The 14,569-nt window shown below is 62.8% G+C and overlaps 1 protein-coding gene across 1 annotated transcript; it reads right to left on the minus strand.

Moving 5' to 3' along the window:
- Positions 1-1,833: 1,833 nt before the first annotated feature.
- On the minus strand, positions 1,834-13,959 carry PRODH (proline dehydrogenase 1). Its single transcript, XM_059827555.1, has 14 exons — positions 13,912-13,959; positions 13,491-13,699; positions 7,525-7,559; positions 7,042-7,191; positions 6,834-6,898; positions 6,309-6,425; positions 6,072-6,151; positions 5,713-5,794; positions 5,360-5,452; positions 5,102-5,248; positions 4,750-4,925; positions 4,560-4,658; positions 4,079-4,167; positions 1,834-2,921 (listed from the first exon to the last, which is right to left on the minus strand). The coding sequence occupies exons 2-14, from the start codon at positions 13,646-13,648 to the stop codon at positions 2,734-2,736; spliced, it is 1,479 nt and encodes a 492-aa protein (XP_059683538.1). The 5' UTR covers positions 13,649-13,699; positions 13,912-13,959; the 3' UTR covers positions 1,834-2,733.
- Positions 13,960-14,569: the final 610 nt, after the last annotated feature.

The raw sequence follows: 14,569 nt of genomic DNA on the forward strand, positions 1-14,569 counted from the left end.
TCCCAGTGCCCTGTGAGCATGGCTCGATGCTTTCCATGACACCATCCTTTGCAGTTCCTTTTTCAGATTTCAGGCTGGAAATGCCCTGCCAGGCACTTGCCTCCCGTTGAAATGTGTTTTGGAAAATATCAGAGAAAAAAGAAACCCCAGCACTATAGTATTTCTGAACACAAAACTAAGGAAAAAATACGTTCTTTTGTCGACGGTTCAAAAATGCCTGCAGCTGTTTCAGCAGGCAGGACTGCACGGCAGGGCAGCGGGGAGTCATACGATACGAGGCGCCCGTTACCATCCTGCCGGGACACGGCCAGGCTCTGCTCCTTGGAAGAAGCCCTGTGTGCGCTTCGGCTGCTCACGGCATTTGAGCGGAAGGCTGCCGAGATGGTTGCTAAAAGGATACAAGCTCTTTCCCCTTGCAACTCCCCCTGCCGCTGTAGCCAGCATCCTTGCAAGGGAGCACGCTGCAGCACGAGCTACCAGCATACCCACCACTGTTTCACGCCTCCCCTTCCTTCGGGACAAGCAGAAAGCAGCTTCCAGCAGCAAGAGCTAAAGCTGAGCAGCCTGAGATACAGGGAGGGTTTGGTTGGGTCAATGCACCCTGAAAATAAAAGGAGTGGTTGCTGTTTTCTGGCTGAGCATGGATAAAGGTTGCTGGGACCATGGGGATTTGGGGGATTTCAAGGGCATCCAGTGCCCTGGGTAGACAGGAGGCAGCACCCTGCACCCTGACCCCAGACACAGCCCCTGCAAACAGCAGCACACGCACACTGCAGAGGCATGCTGCGGAGCTAGCCTGGAGGTGCACAAATCCCTTCTGTCCTGGAAAGAGGGCTGGGGAGGGGGTTAACTCCAAAAAAGGTGTGGGGGGGGTGTCAAGAGGGGCCGTGTAGAGATACGTGACGCTGCTGGCATGGAAGCTGCAACATCTGCTCCTGCAATAGATACTCAGGTGGCCAGGGGTCTTTGCAGAAGCCTGCAGCATGCGACGGCTGCTCATGCCTCCAGCCAGCCCTGGGTCCAGCTGCACAGGCAGAGCCCAGGCTGTGGGGCAGCAGCACTCCACGCCACTGCCGCAGCATCCTGGACAGGCTGGAGAGGGAGCCCAGTGCCGGAACGCATCTCCTCTCCTCCCCAAAATACCAGGAGCCCAGCTGCTACCTGCTCTGGCACTGCTTTTAAATACCAGCAGCCCTGGTCCCGTGCTCCAGTCACACTCCCTGCTCCTCCAGGGGTAGTTTTTAAGGGGCATGAGTCTCAGCTAGAGAAAAAGGCAGTAGGCAAACATTTCTGGAAAGCCTAAACTTCATGCCTTTGGCTTGGAGGGCTTGCCAGAAGCAGAGGGAACAACCCAGGGAAAAAGGAGATGTTGCCTCAGCTGCTGGGCAGGGAAGCCCAGAGATGCTCACGGTCCTGCAGAGCCCAAAACGAGCCCAGGAGAAACTGCCCCTCATTTGAGGCAGTGAAAGCCTGCAGGGTGCATGTCCCCCCAAAACAGATCCAAGGGTGGGAACAGGCTCTCCCACAGCTGCCATCCCTGCTCTGCAGGCAGCAGGGTGCTGGGAGCAGCTGAGGATGCTCCAGTGCGCCCAGCTCCCCCCAGGCCCATCCCAGACAGCTCCACAGCTTCCCCATTCCCAGGCCTGGGGAAGTTTGGCCTCACTTAGTGCAGATGGTCTCCGGGTCCTTTCCCCAAGCCCTGGCCCCGGCTCAGGCCAAAACGTGCGGCTAGAGGGGACTGCGAGGAGGCACTAAGCCCCTCTTTGAGACCAGGGCAGTGAAGCAGAGGCCAGGGCCAGACAGCTGCCCAGTAACTCCAGGAGAGAGACCGGAGCAAGAACAGTTCTGATTTAATCATCACCATTCTCTGCAAATCCAGTGTACGGCAGAGCCAAGCTGTAGTCCGGCTCCTGGCGCTCCCAGCATGGCCACCGCCCCTGCTCACAGCGCAGACCGGGTCCAGCATGGGAGCCAGGGACTGCGGGCAGGGCGGGAACAGCACAGGGAAGAGGAGGGCAGCTCCCCTTGCCCCTTGTGCCCCGCTGGATGTGTGCCTGAGGATGGACAACCCCAGGCAGCTTTGGCTCTTTTTAGGGGAGAGCGGGGTCCTACCCAGGACCTGACCAGCTCTGGTCTGTGCAAAGCTGGTGAGCAGCCAGGTAGTGGCTGCCTTGGGACAGGCAGCAGGGAGGGATCCTGCCCCATGACCCTTCACAGGTCACTGTGGCCTCTGCTTTGGCACCTGCCTCCACGGAGCTGGAAGAGGCCAAGCCCCAGCCCTGGCAGAGGCTGGAGGAGCTTCTGGCTGAGGCCAGCTCGTTCCTGAGCCACCCAGGCTGCCCTAGACCCGAGCCTGTAGCACGAAGCAGGCGGCCAAATCTCCCTGTGCAATCCTGAAAGGGGAAAACCCCGGGACAGCGTTCACCCAGGCGGGGGGGGCTGGCAGGGGAGCCCCAGCATCTTCCCTGAGACAGCCCAGGACAAGCACAGCTCAAGAGCCCCTGGGATGGCACAGGGACGGCACAGGGACATCCCTCGGGGCAGTGCCAACTGGGGCAACCCTACAGTAGTGACCTCCAGAAGGAGTATGTGGTTCAAACAGCAACAAGGACATGTCCCCTCCCAGGGCGAAGGGCACTGGGGGCGAAACTGCAGCAGAACTAGGACGGGGAACGGCAACAGCGGTTATAGGTGAAGGCACAAGAGACCCGGGGCTCGATGCCACGGTTGGGCTTAGTGGTTGGGGCCGAAGAGGCTGCCCGCGAGGAGCCGCCTCTTGACCTCCCTCCAGAGAAGGTCCCGCTCCTGGTTCGCCCTTTGCATGAAGCCCCTGTTCTCCTGGGCTCTCCGGGACAGGTAGGGCAGCACCTCGTTCACCGGACCATAGGGCACGTACTTGTAGACGGGGAAGCCGGCCTGACCTGGAGGGAGAGAGGCTGGTCAGGGAAGTACCAAGAAAGAGGACAAAAAGAAAAAAGGAGGGGGAACAAAAAGGAAAAAAGAAAAAAGGAGGGGGAAGAAAAAGGAAAAAAGAAAAAAGGAAGGGGGAACAAAAAGGGGAAAAGCCTCCCTCATCCCCAGCTCTCCTGTGCCGATGGATCAAGGGATGGCAGGTTGGAGGGCTGCAGCGTCCGGAGGCTGTGGTTGAGCACCGGGGAGGGGAAGCCTGGGAGCGGCCCTGGCCACATGTGGCCGAGCCTGCCCGGGTCGGGGGAGTGGTGATGCATCCCTCCCCCAGCTCAGAACGAGGAGCTTGGGAACGTGCCGAGGTCACCAGGAGCCCTGGGAATGTCGGCAGCCAGGGCCGGGCCAATTCAAGAAGCATTCAACCAGAAACATCAAGTTAACACATTTTTCCAGCATGACCAGAGGAGGTTGCAGACAGGCAGCCAAACCCCGCTTGTGAGGGGAACTCCAGGACAGAGCTGCATCCACGCTGGACAACTGCCCAGTCTGCCTCCCACTGCTCTCCTGGCCTCGGGTCTCTGCTCCGGACACCGGTGCAGGCAGGGGGATCAGTCCCTAACCTGAGCTGGACTACCTGGACCCTTGCACATCCCTCTGGCCGGGCCCCTGGGACTTCTGCTCCGCTGGCTGGGACGGCGGTGGAGGAGAGGACAAGGTCACGAAGAGCCTGTTGCCACCCTGCTAGTGGAGAGCCCAGGACTTGGTGTGCACTTCCAGCGGAGCAAAGCAACACCCCCAGACCACGGAGGTCCAAGAGGGATTTGCTGGCTGCCAGGACCCGTCTTTGCCCCATCTAGGTGTACCCCAATCTCAGCTCGCAGTCCAAAGCAGGAATGTCCCTGCCCAGCCATCATGGTCTCATGGGGCGTCCAGGAGACAGATGTGATTCTCCATTTACATCCTCATCTACATACTCCCCAAACCCCATGCAGGGGTCACAGCACTTCACACAGCTGGGGAAGAGGCAACAAGGCACTGTCCTCAGCTAGTCCCACTCTGGCAGATCCATAGCCTGGCTCCATCCATCCTTCAGACCCTACAGCAGCTGCTCAGGGAGACCCCAGGGTCAAGGTGGGGCATCTGCCGAGTCCCCCCTGCTCCCAGCACTCACCCAGGGGGAAGGTGATCTGATCACACATGCCCAGGAGCTGCCCGAAGCACACCTTCTTCTCTGAGGGATGGATCCCAAGCTCCATCATCCTGCAAGCCAAGCCTCAGCGTTAGGGAAGAGTGGAGACAGCGGAGCACGCAGGGGCAGCGCGTCCCACCAGAGGAGCGGGGATCATCTCCAAGTACAAGAGCATGGCACTGACCACGTCCCAGATGGATGCTGGGATGCAAAGACTTGAGGGATTTGGTTTTAAAACAGCCTCTGGGCTGGGCCATGGGGCCAGCTCTACAGCCGCTGTGGGCTACCATGCTGTGCCCCAGCTCCAAGCCCCAACTGAAGTCCTGAGCACCAAAGGGGAGCTAGGATCCCAGCGGGTGAGAGCAGAGGAGACCTGACAAGCCACAGCACATCTCACTGCAGCTCTGCTGGGCCCCCACATCCCCCAGGCCCCGCCACACCACGCTGCCTCCCCAGCGCCCACCTGCGCAGGGTGAACTTCACTGTGTCCTCATTGTGAGATGCCACCATCACGTTGGCTTTCCGGCTGTGCTTGATCTCCTCCAGGATATAGTCCAGGCACCTGTAGGACAGTACGGGGCTGTGTGGTGAGGCCGCCCGAGCCTGTGCCCAGTGGGGTGGGTGGGAGGAGCGTGGCTGGGGCTGTACCCTACCTGTGGTACATCTCGTTGGTCTTCTCATAGGTGGGGTTGATGGGATCCTCATAGCCAATCTGGGCTGCCCTCTCACGCTCCTGCTCCATGTAGGCGCCACGGACCAGCTTGGTGCCGAAGTGCCAGCCCTCCCGGCGTGAGAGCTCCACGTCCACCGTCAGGTTGTCATAAGCCTCCTGGGACCAGATGGAAGAAATGGCACAGGGTCATTGCATCAGTGCCACCTCCACCCTGCACCTCCAGACAGCCAGCCCTGGAGTCGTGCCATTGCATTGCCATGGCTTCAGGAGCCGAAGTCTCCATCCAGCTGCTCCAGCAGGTCCTTTCTGCCCAGCCTCCTGCCAGACCTCACCTTCAGGTAGCACTGGTAGGTGTTGAAGATGATCGCCCGATCCCTGTTGAAGCGGCGCTGCATCTCCAGTGTGAGGCGGCTGATAGCTGGCTGGAAGTAGCTCTGCTCCGCATCCACCATCAGCCTCACGCCCTTCTCCGCAGCTCTCTGCAGGGGGTGAATGACATGCAGGTTGGTCTGATGGGGCCACCTGCCATGCACCTTCCCTCTCTGCAGTGGCACCCATGCTCAGCTCTCCCAGCCCCAGCACCCCCTGACCTTGGCAAGGACGTCCATCCGCTGCAGCATCCGCTTCATCTGCAGATCCTCCTCCTCAGTGAAGCGCGAGAGCAGAGGCTCCAGCTGCCCAGTCTGAAAGGAGAACAGCTTGTGGCACCCTGCCTGCCTGCGGCCAGCCCTGCCCACAGGAGACAGAAACCCCCACACCAGGGAGGCACGTCTTGGTGGCCAAAGGCAGGGAGGAGCAAACTACACAGAGGGATGAGTCCTTGCGGCACCCTAACACTGGAACAGCAGCAGGGGACCAGAACGGGGGACGGGGACAGGCTGATCCGCACTGGCAGTGCCCTCCCTGAGGGGCTACTTCAAGGGTGGCAGAGATGGGTACCCACCTGCATGTTGGGGACGAGTAGCAGCTTGGAGAGCTTGGTGCGACTGTCGATCAGGCTGTTCCAGTCCAGCAGGTCCACAGTGCTGGGAGCAGAGAGCCAGGTCTGTACTGGTGTCTTCCAGGGGCAGGGGGGGGTCTCTACCAGCTCCCGACCCCCACCAGCAAGCGAGGTGCACAGCACATGCCACCCTGACCCATCTTGTCACCTCCACCCAAACCTCCTCTCTGCTTGGTCGCTATGCTGAGCCAGTGCTGGCCTTTGGAGACCTCTCCTTGCTGCTGCCCCACTGCCCCAGGAACAGGGACAAGGTCCCCCAGTGTCCCCATACCACAGCACCCCCCAGGTCACAGGCAGCTTACCCGCTCACACCCAGGTTCTCGCCTGTGAACCAGTGCTGGCTCTCTGCCTTGGTCGCGATGCCGAGGTTGGCCAGGGCCTCCTGCCACCAAAACAAGCATCAGTGCCAAGGGGCTACAGGGGTCTTACTGCTCCAGGCTCAGAGGTGTCACAAGTCAGGGCTGCTCCGGGATCCCGGCCACCTCCAGCAGCGCATCCCTGGCAGCACAGCCTCCTCCCTCGAAGATCACCCGCCTCACCTGCAGCTTCTCCACCTCCAGCTTCATCTCCAGCGCTGCCTGCCCAGCCTGACCCTGCTCCGCGGCCATTTGGTGGAAGAACCTCCGCCACTTCACCAGCACCTCCGAGAACTGCAGCTGTGGGGACAGAGCTCGAGGTGAGACACCCGGGCTGCAGCCCAGCTGGCTCAGAGCCTCCTGCAGTGGAGGCTTTGCAGGATCATGCCCAGCCTGAGGCAGACCATGACCCTATAGCAGGGGACCTTGGCCAAGCAGCGGCCAAGCCTAGCGGTACAGACCCCCCACGCCCTCACGTTGGGACCTCTAAACTTCTGAGCTCCTCATGTGTTCCCAAAAGTTGAGGCAGGGTCTCCAGGGTGGCCTTGGGCACACAGGGGACAGCCTGTTGGTGCCTATTGCTCTCTGCCATCAGTAGAGATGCCACTGCAGCAAGCCTGGCACCCCAAAGCACCTGCCCTCCCCAGATGCATCATCTGTGGCCCTGGCTCTGACCCACCTTGCCCTGGTCACAGCCCTGGCACTCACCAGGAACTGAGGTCTGCCCAGCGCCGTCAGCTTGATGGCCGAGAAGCCGTCCTCTGAGCTGCCACCTGGATGGAGCCACAAAGACAGAGCTAGCCCGACAGGCAGGGTGCTTGGGCAGAAGGGAGGTACCCAAGATACAGCGGTGGGCTGCTGGGTCCCTGCAGTCCCCAAGGACAGCGGGGCTGCTCAGGACACGTGGAGCACTTACTTGAGGCGTCGATGCAGCGGAGGAAAGTCTCCATATGCTGGTCACACTTGGCCTCATCAGCGTAGAAATACGTACGGGCACTGATGACCCCACTGCGGCGATCCCCAAATCCCCGATGGGCTCGGTACTGCTTCTCCCTTTGCACTGCTCCTGGGGTGGAAGAGGATGGAGATGGGCCACGCAGCCCTGCTGAGCTCCTACAAGCCTCCCCAGGATCTTCTGCTGTGGGCACAGGGGAGAGGGACTCTCTTGGCCCTCAAAAGAGCCTCCGAGGGCTGCAACGCGCCCTGCCTGCTCTGTTGCCCAAGCAGGGGCTCAGCCTTTGCTGAGGAGCAGGGCTGGCCAAGAACCAAGATGTTCTTCATCCAGCTCGTGTTTTGAGGCTGTGGGAGCTGGGTCCTTCCCCCACACCAGGCCCACAGTGCCCAGATTAACTGGACCTTCAGGCTATCTCCTGTCAGCAGGAGAGGCTGGGTCACTCACCTCCCATCTCCTTCTCGGCTGCAGAGGTGCAGGAGCTAAGAAGAGAAACAGGGAAGGTAAGGGCCAGGTCAGCAACCCCCCGCAACCCCATGCTGGCGGCCAGGGCAGCTCCGAGTCTCCCCCACCACCAGCCTGGCCTTGGACCCTGCTCTTCCCTTGCCATCCCATCGCAACGGATCAAAGGCTGCTCAGCGTGAGCTCTGCCGGCCAGTCAGATGCCCCAAACCCACTCATGGAAGGCAACGGGGTTTCAACATCCAGGCAAGTGTTACCTGGACACCCTGAGGCAGCACAGGGAAGATGCTCTGTCCCAGGGTCCAGAGCTGCTCTCAAACAGCCCACCCCATGGCAAGGACAAGGTCAGCCTGGTGGGGCTGGGTGCTCTGTCTCTGACCACACCAGCCCACGGTCCTCACTGTGGTGGAGCGCCAAACCTCATCTTAACACCTCCCCACCCTACAGGCACCAGTGGCCAGACCACAAAGCAAGGAGCTCCTCCAGACCCAGGGCGCATCAAGCTGTAGGATGCCCTGCTGCAGCTCAGCTGCCCCGCGCTCCTCTGCGCCTTGGCATTAGCCAACAACTTACAAACAAGGTCTCAGCTTCAACTCCAGCTGACCTCGGATGTAATTTCAAGCCCAAGATCTTTGCCATAGAGATAACAGGGCTCTGACAGCCCAGGGGGACACTGGCCAAGTCATGAGATCCTCCTTGAGCTTCAGCAGGTAAGCCTTCTTGCTGACACCCTAAATCCAACCTGCAGACCTGAGGTCTCCCCCAGGAACACTGCCAGCCCCTTGGAGAGCAGCCCTGAGCAACAGCAGAGCCATCTCCTCCAGGAGATCTCTGCCTTGGAGTCACTGTCCCAAAATGGGCCGTGCCCAACAGCGGGGAAGCACACTGCGAGGCAAACAGCAAAGCCATGCAGCTGGAGCCAGAGGACTCGCACAAGAGAGCGGAGAGGCACGTGGCATGGTCCCAGAGCATGTTCTCCCGCATGGAAACCCTGTGACAGGGATTAGGGGCTGCTGGAAGCATAAACAAGTGGAGACAAGCACTTCCCTCCTGCTCCCTGGATCCAGGAACAGCCCTGCATTGCTCAAAGCGCAGCAAAGCCTGGCGTGAACCGGGGCAGGAGCAGCCAGAGCTCACGGGGAGCAGCAGGCACCACGTTTGGCAGGCTCTGCTCTGTGATTTTGCTACCCTGAGGACAGGTCAAGCAGCTTTCTGCCCCTGAATATAGAGGGTGGAGGAAAGGAAGGAGGAGACATTGTACACCCAGGGATGGGATGTGATAGCAAAGCTCACAGCGGATGGAAGGTCCCCTCGGAGCAGGCAGCGTGGTGCAGGGGAAGGCTTCAGCTGGACACGCTGCCAGGACTCTGAGGACACGTCAGGAGAGATGGGTCCTGCGGGCAGGTCCCAGCCACAGCACAGCAGGACAGCTCTGAACGCCAGAGCACACCTTGCATCCAACTAAATTAGCAAACAGCACCTTTGAATTTGAAGTGCTTTGTGCTCCTGAAGACAAACACACCCTCTCCAGCAGCATTCCTGCTGCATGACTGCGCAGAGCCCTTCGTCCCTGAGGGGGGCATTCAAAGCAGTGCCATGGTGCTCGCTTTATTGTTCTGCATCAAGCAAAACAAAAGCAGCTCCTTCCAGCTAAAGAAATAGCTCTTCCTGGATATTATCTGCTTTCTTTGCAATATTAGTCTTGGCCGGCAAAGCCATTCCTACACCAATCAAATGCCACTTAACCCAGTTTATACCTGGCCACCCCTTCTGCAAACCGAGAGCAAGTCTCCCAGAGCAGGACACATCTCCAGGCACTGTCCAAACGCTTCTGGCAAGCCGTAACCAGCAAGGAGCCACCTGCAAAGCACGCTCAGGACCTGGGAGCTCGCACTCGCCCAAAGCATGCACAAATCAAGCCCTCCAAGTGCTGCAAAGCAGGTTATGAAGACTTGATGCCGTCCGCTGGATTGCTGGGAAGGGTAATCCAGCTGACACAGCAGACTTGGGCTTTCAGGAAGTTTTTGATCAGGCTCAAATAAGCTGCCTCAGGGAGAAACGCAGAGGTTCTCTTGTCAGAAATAAGTAGGCAATAATCCATTTAGCCCTGGAGGTTACCAGGAGGGTGCCATGAGCACAGCGTATTTGCTTTGCTCCTGAGCAGATGGGTCTGGCAGAGGGGATGAGGGAACAGCAGGGAGGAGTTGTCCCTGAATTACCACATCCAAGGAAAAACTCATGGTCACATGAAGCCCGGACCAGAGCAATGGGTGATGCTCCCTGATTCCCACAGGTAGGAATAAAAGCAAAGCTCTTCGCAGAAGAGAGTCCTTCAAGCCTGCCCCATGCATGAACTGCCAGCACACACCAGCCCAGGACCACCGCAGGACCTCCTTGCACAGCTTCAAACTAAACAGAAACCACCCCGTGATGCCAGGGACCCACAGCACACGCAGGCAGAGCACTGGGCACGGGTGGCAGCAGCACTGGGAGCAGGAGGAGAAGGGGAAGAGGCAGCTCTGGGAGGCTGATCCACCAGGCTGGATTGTAATCCCATGCTGGGGCAGATGTCAGGTGTCCACGCAAGAAATCTCAAGAAGAAGCGAAGTCCACATACTGCATGGCAGAGCCATTCAGGGTGTCTGACAGCGCTTGGGGGCAGGATTGTCCCTCCCCATGTTAGCGCAACCCCAACCCATCTCCTGGCTTGGGATGCCCATGGGCCAGCAATGGCCCCAGGGCTGCAAGAGGACCACAACCACCTCCACTATGGTGGGGCCCCTTGTTTCCCCCCACGGGGAGCAGAAGCCCCTGCCCAGCCGCAGCACTGCCCCTCCACACCCCACCCAGGGCTGCACCCATCTCGAAGCCCCCAGCCCACGTGCTGCCCTGGCAGCGGAGCAGCACCCAGGCTCTGCTGCCTGCAAGACACCTTTCTCCAGCTGTATCACCATGACCGGGCACAGCCTTCAGCACATGGCCAAGGACTCTCAGGACAAGCTGGCAGAGCTCTGGATGCCAGCCAGGCAGGGCAGGGCAGGTATGAGCCTGCAGCAGGCGGGATAAGCCGGTGCCTGCCTGCATTGCATTGCTGTTCCCAACCAGCAAGCCTGTTACAAGGAGCGGCCAGGGCCCATGGCTGGGGAGGAACGGGCATTTCCCTGCTGTTATCTCCAGCTTGCTCCGGAGGAGCAAGGAAGCGCTCACAAGAGGGAAGGACGCAGCTCCCAAGTCCAGCAGCCACGAGCCCTGGACCGCTCACCCCTCTCAACCACACGTAGCCCAGCTCGGCATCATCCCTGGCAGAAGCACAAGTAATTTGGGGTTTTGCCCCTGAATAGAACAAAGGAGGACCCAGAGCGATGCTTGGCATGGGCCAGGATCCCACACAGCCCTTCTAATGCCACCCATGCCTCCCCTAGGCTGTGTCCCTGCTCCGGGACATCCCTGGGTGACTGCCAGCATGGCATTTTTTTTTTCCCCTGCCCAGTTGATGGAGCGAATCCCGCTGGGGCTCAGGCAGGGTGACATTGAGGGGTGCAGGGTCCGGCATGTGACTTTGCCAAGCTCTCCTGGGTGGGAATGACCCCCACAGCCCAGGCAGAGCTCACCTAGCAAGGAATCCCACGCATGCAACCCCCAAATCTGCTCTGGGGTGGGGGGGCAAACATAGCCCAGACAGCTCACAAACCACGTACACCCCTCCGTGAGCAGACAGGGTACAGGTGCAGGCTGAGCCTGCCCACGGAAACCCTCGGTGGTCAACCGCAAGAAGCGCTTGGTGCCGGCGGCTCAGCCCCACGGGGGTGTGAGCGACGCTCCCGGCCCCCGGCTGCGTGCCCGGGGAAGAAACAACCCGCTCCTGAACACACCGCTGCTCCGCGCCTTGGGAAGAGCCACCCGCTGGCCCAGGTTACAAGCGGGGTGTGATGAAGCTTTTATATTAAAAAAATAAATAAAGGCAGTTTGCAGCTCAATCTGCGAGGGGCTGGGCATGGCCCTGCCTCCCCCCGTGGGGCTCCCACGCCAGCGCTGCCCACACCAGCCGCCCAGCCCTGCCACGGGTGGGCAGGACCTTCGCACCCACGGGGATTTCCAGCAGCGGCGGCAAGCGGGGGGTCCCCGATAAGCAGCACCCAGGCGGGGAGCAGAGATAAGGCTCCCGGCACCGGCTGGGAGGTGTCCAGCGGCAGCACCCACATCACCGCACCCACCCGAAACCCCACTTGCAAATCACCCCTGAAACCCGTTTCCACTCTATTTTTAACAGCGGGTGCCAAGCGTGTGGCAGCCAGCTGGGGTCCCTGGGGCCTGCGTCCCCAGCCCGCGCCCTCCGGCAGGGCCACCCTTCCCCTGGGTGGGTGGGTGGACACACCGCCCACCCCGGTGACTGTGGGGTGCCGGCCAGAGCCCCATCGATCTGGTGAGCGGAGCCGCCCGAAACTGGAGCCTGAATAGTGGAAAGTTACCGCTGGATTTGGGCCGGCGCCTGCCCTTGGCAGAGAGCGGGAAGCAGGGAATGCTGCCTGGGGCAGCGGGGGGGGGCACTGCGGGAAGGGGGTGAGACCTGGAGGGTGGGGGGCACCGCCCCAGCTTGGGGGGTGGTGGAAATGGTGGGGGGCAGCATCCCTGTGGGTATGGTGGGGGATGGGGGTGGAAGGGGCAGCATGACAGGGGGAATGGGGGGAGCAGCACTTCAGTATGGGGGGGAGAATGGGGGCAGCCCCCCAAAAGGAAGGGGGAATGGAGGGGGCAGCACCCCAGTTTATGCATGGGGTGGAGCGGGAAAGCACCACAGTGGGGGTAGAAGGCAGGGAGCAAGGCAGTGGGGGGGAGAGGAAAGGGGGACAGGGGGGGCAGCACCCCAGAGGGAACAGGGGCTGGGGGCCAACACCCCAGTGTGTGCAGTGGGGGGGGGGTGAGCTGCACCCCAGAGGGAACGGGGGCTGGGGGGGCACCACCCCAGTGTGTGCAGTGGGGGGGTGGGGTGGGCTGCACCCCAGAGAGAATGGGGGTTCGGGGGCAGCACCCCAGTGTGTGCAGTGGGGGGGGCTTCACCCCAGAGGGAATGGGGACTGGGGGGGGCAGCACCCCGGTGTGTGCAGTGGGGGGGGCTACACCCCAGAGGGAATGGGGACTGGGGGGGCAGCACCCCAGTGTGTGCAGTGGGGGGGGGCTACATCCCAGAGGGAATGGGGACTTGGGGGGCAGCACCCCGGTGTGTGCAGGGGGGGGGGCTACACCCCAGAGGGAATGGGGACTGGGGGGGCAGCACCCCGGTGTGTGCAGGGGGGGGCTACACCCCAGAGGGAATGGGGACTGGGGGGCAGCACCCCGGTGTGTGCAGTGTGGGGGGGGCTACACCCCAGAGGGAATGGGGACTGGGGGGGCAGCACCCCGGTGTGTGCAGTGGGGGGGGGGCTACACCCCAGAGGGAATGGGGACTGGGGGGGCAGCACCCCGGTGTGTGCAGTGTGGGGGGGGCTACACCCCAGAGGGAATGGGGACTGGGGGGGCAGCACCCCGGTGTGTGCAGTGTGGGGGGGGCTACACCCCAGAGGGAATGGGGACTGGGGGGGCAGCACCCCAGTGTGTGCAGTGGGGGGGGCTACACCCCAGAGGGAATGGGGGCTCAGGGGGCAGCACCCCAGTGTGTGCAGGGGGATGGAGAGAGGCAGCACCTCTGAGGGGGGCAGCACCCCTGGAGGGGAGAAGGGGGGGGCAGCACCCCAGCCTGCCTGGGGAGGACGGGGGGCGGTGGCAGCGGCCGGGGGCGGTGCCCGGGGAGGGGGGGGGGGGGGGCTCACTCAGCGGGAGGCGGGGTCGTGACGCACGGCAACCCCGGCTCCGCAGCCAATGGGAGCGGGGGGGATGGGCGGACGCAGCCAATAGCAGAGCGGCCAAGTCCCGCGCCCGCGCCGCCGCCTCCCCGGCCCCGGCCCCGCGCTCACTCCCGCTCCGTGCGCTCGGCCTCCTCGGCGCTCAGGTCCTCCTCCACGCTGTAGTCCAGCACGGTGCCCACGCCGAAGGCCTGGTTCCGCCGGATGAGCGGTTTGATGGCCTCTTGGTCCTCCCCGGCCACGAACTGCCCGTAGAAGGTCATCTTCATCAGCCGCTCGAACAGCGTCTGCCCCAGCACCCGCTGGCACAGCTGCAGCAGCTGCGGGACAACGGCAACTCAGCACCCGGCCCGCACCGGACCCCCCCCCCCCCCCGCAGGTGCAGGAACGGCACCGCTCCCCCCCGGAGCGCCAGCCTCGCCGGCCCGGCCCGGGCAACCCCCGCAGCCCGGCTTGGGACCGGTATCCCCCCAGACCGGGCAGCCCCCCCGGAGCGGGACCCCCCCACCGACCGGCGCCCCCCGCCACCCACCTCCCGGTTGTGCTCCACCAGCGGCCCGACGGCGCACAGCCCCAGCACCACCAGCCCGCGCAGCAGCTCCGCGCTGCTCTTGCTGCGGAACGCCTCCCGCGGGTCCGCGAAATCCACGGCGGGCGGCGGCTGTCCCCGCTCCGCACCCCGCGGAGGAGGAGGCGGCGGCGGCGGCACCGGCCGGGCCCCCCTGCCCGCAGCCGGCGGCGGAGCGGCCCCCCGGGGCGCGGCGGCGGGCGCGGAGCGCGGGCGGCGGGGGACGCCCAGGCGGGCGACGGCGGCGCAGAGCGCCCGGGCCGCGCTCGGCGGAGCCATGGGCACGGCGGGGCCGCGCGCCCCGCGCCGCCGCCTTAAGTACCGCTCGCCCGGCGCCGCCCACGGGGCTCCCCGCCGGCACGGCCGGGACCGCGCTCCGCCCCGCGTCCCGGCTCGGCCCCGGCCCCACCCTGCCCGGCGCGGCCCCCAGCCCGGTGCCTTCCCCGTCCCCATCCCCTCGGAGCAGCCCGTCCCGGGGGGCGCATCCCTTCCGAGGAGCCCCGGGGAAGGGCACAGAGGGGCGGGGGTGGCCCGAGGGGAGCCCCGGGTGGGGCTGAAGGAAGCCCTGTCCCCGCGGAACAGTCCTGGGGAGGGCCGGGGGGGCGCAAACAGAGCCCCGTGC

This window comes from Gavia stellata, chromosome 21, assembly GCF_030936135.1.
Source record: "Gavia stellata isolate bGavSte3 chromosome 21, bGavSte3.hap2, whole genome shotgun sequence".
Classification (NCBI taxonomy): Eukaryota; Metazoa; Chordata; class Aves; order Gaviiformes; family Gaviidae; genus Gavia; species Gavia stellata.

Excerpts from the sequence above, each read along its gene's own strand:
- PRODH (XM_059827555.1), bottom strand. The coding sequence starts at position 13,648 with ATGAAGATGACCTTCTACGGGCAGTTCGTGGCCGGGGAGGACCAAGAG. Across the intron at positions 7,560-13,490 it reads GCCGAGCGCACGGAGCGGGA|CTCCTGCACCTCTGCAGCCG; the intron begins GTGAGCGCGGGG and ends TTCTCTTCTTAG. Across the intron at positions 4,926-5,101 it reads CCTACCAGTGCTACCTGAAG|GAGGCTTATGACAACCTGAC; the intron begins GTGAGGTCTGGC and ends ATCTGGTCCCAG.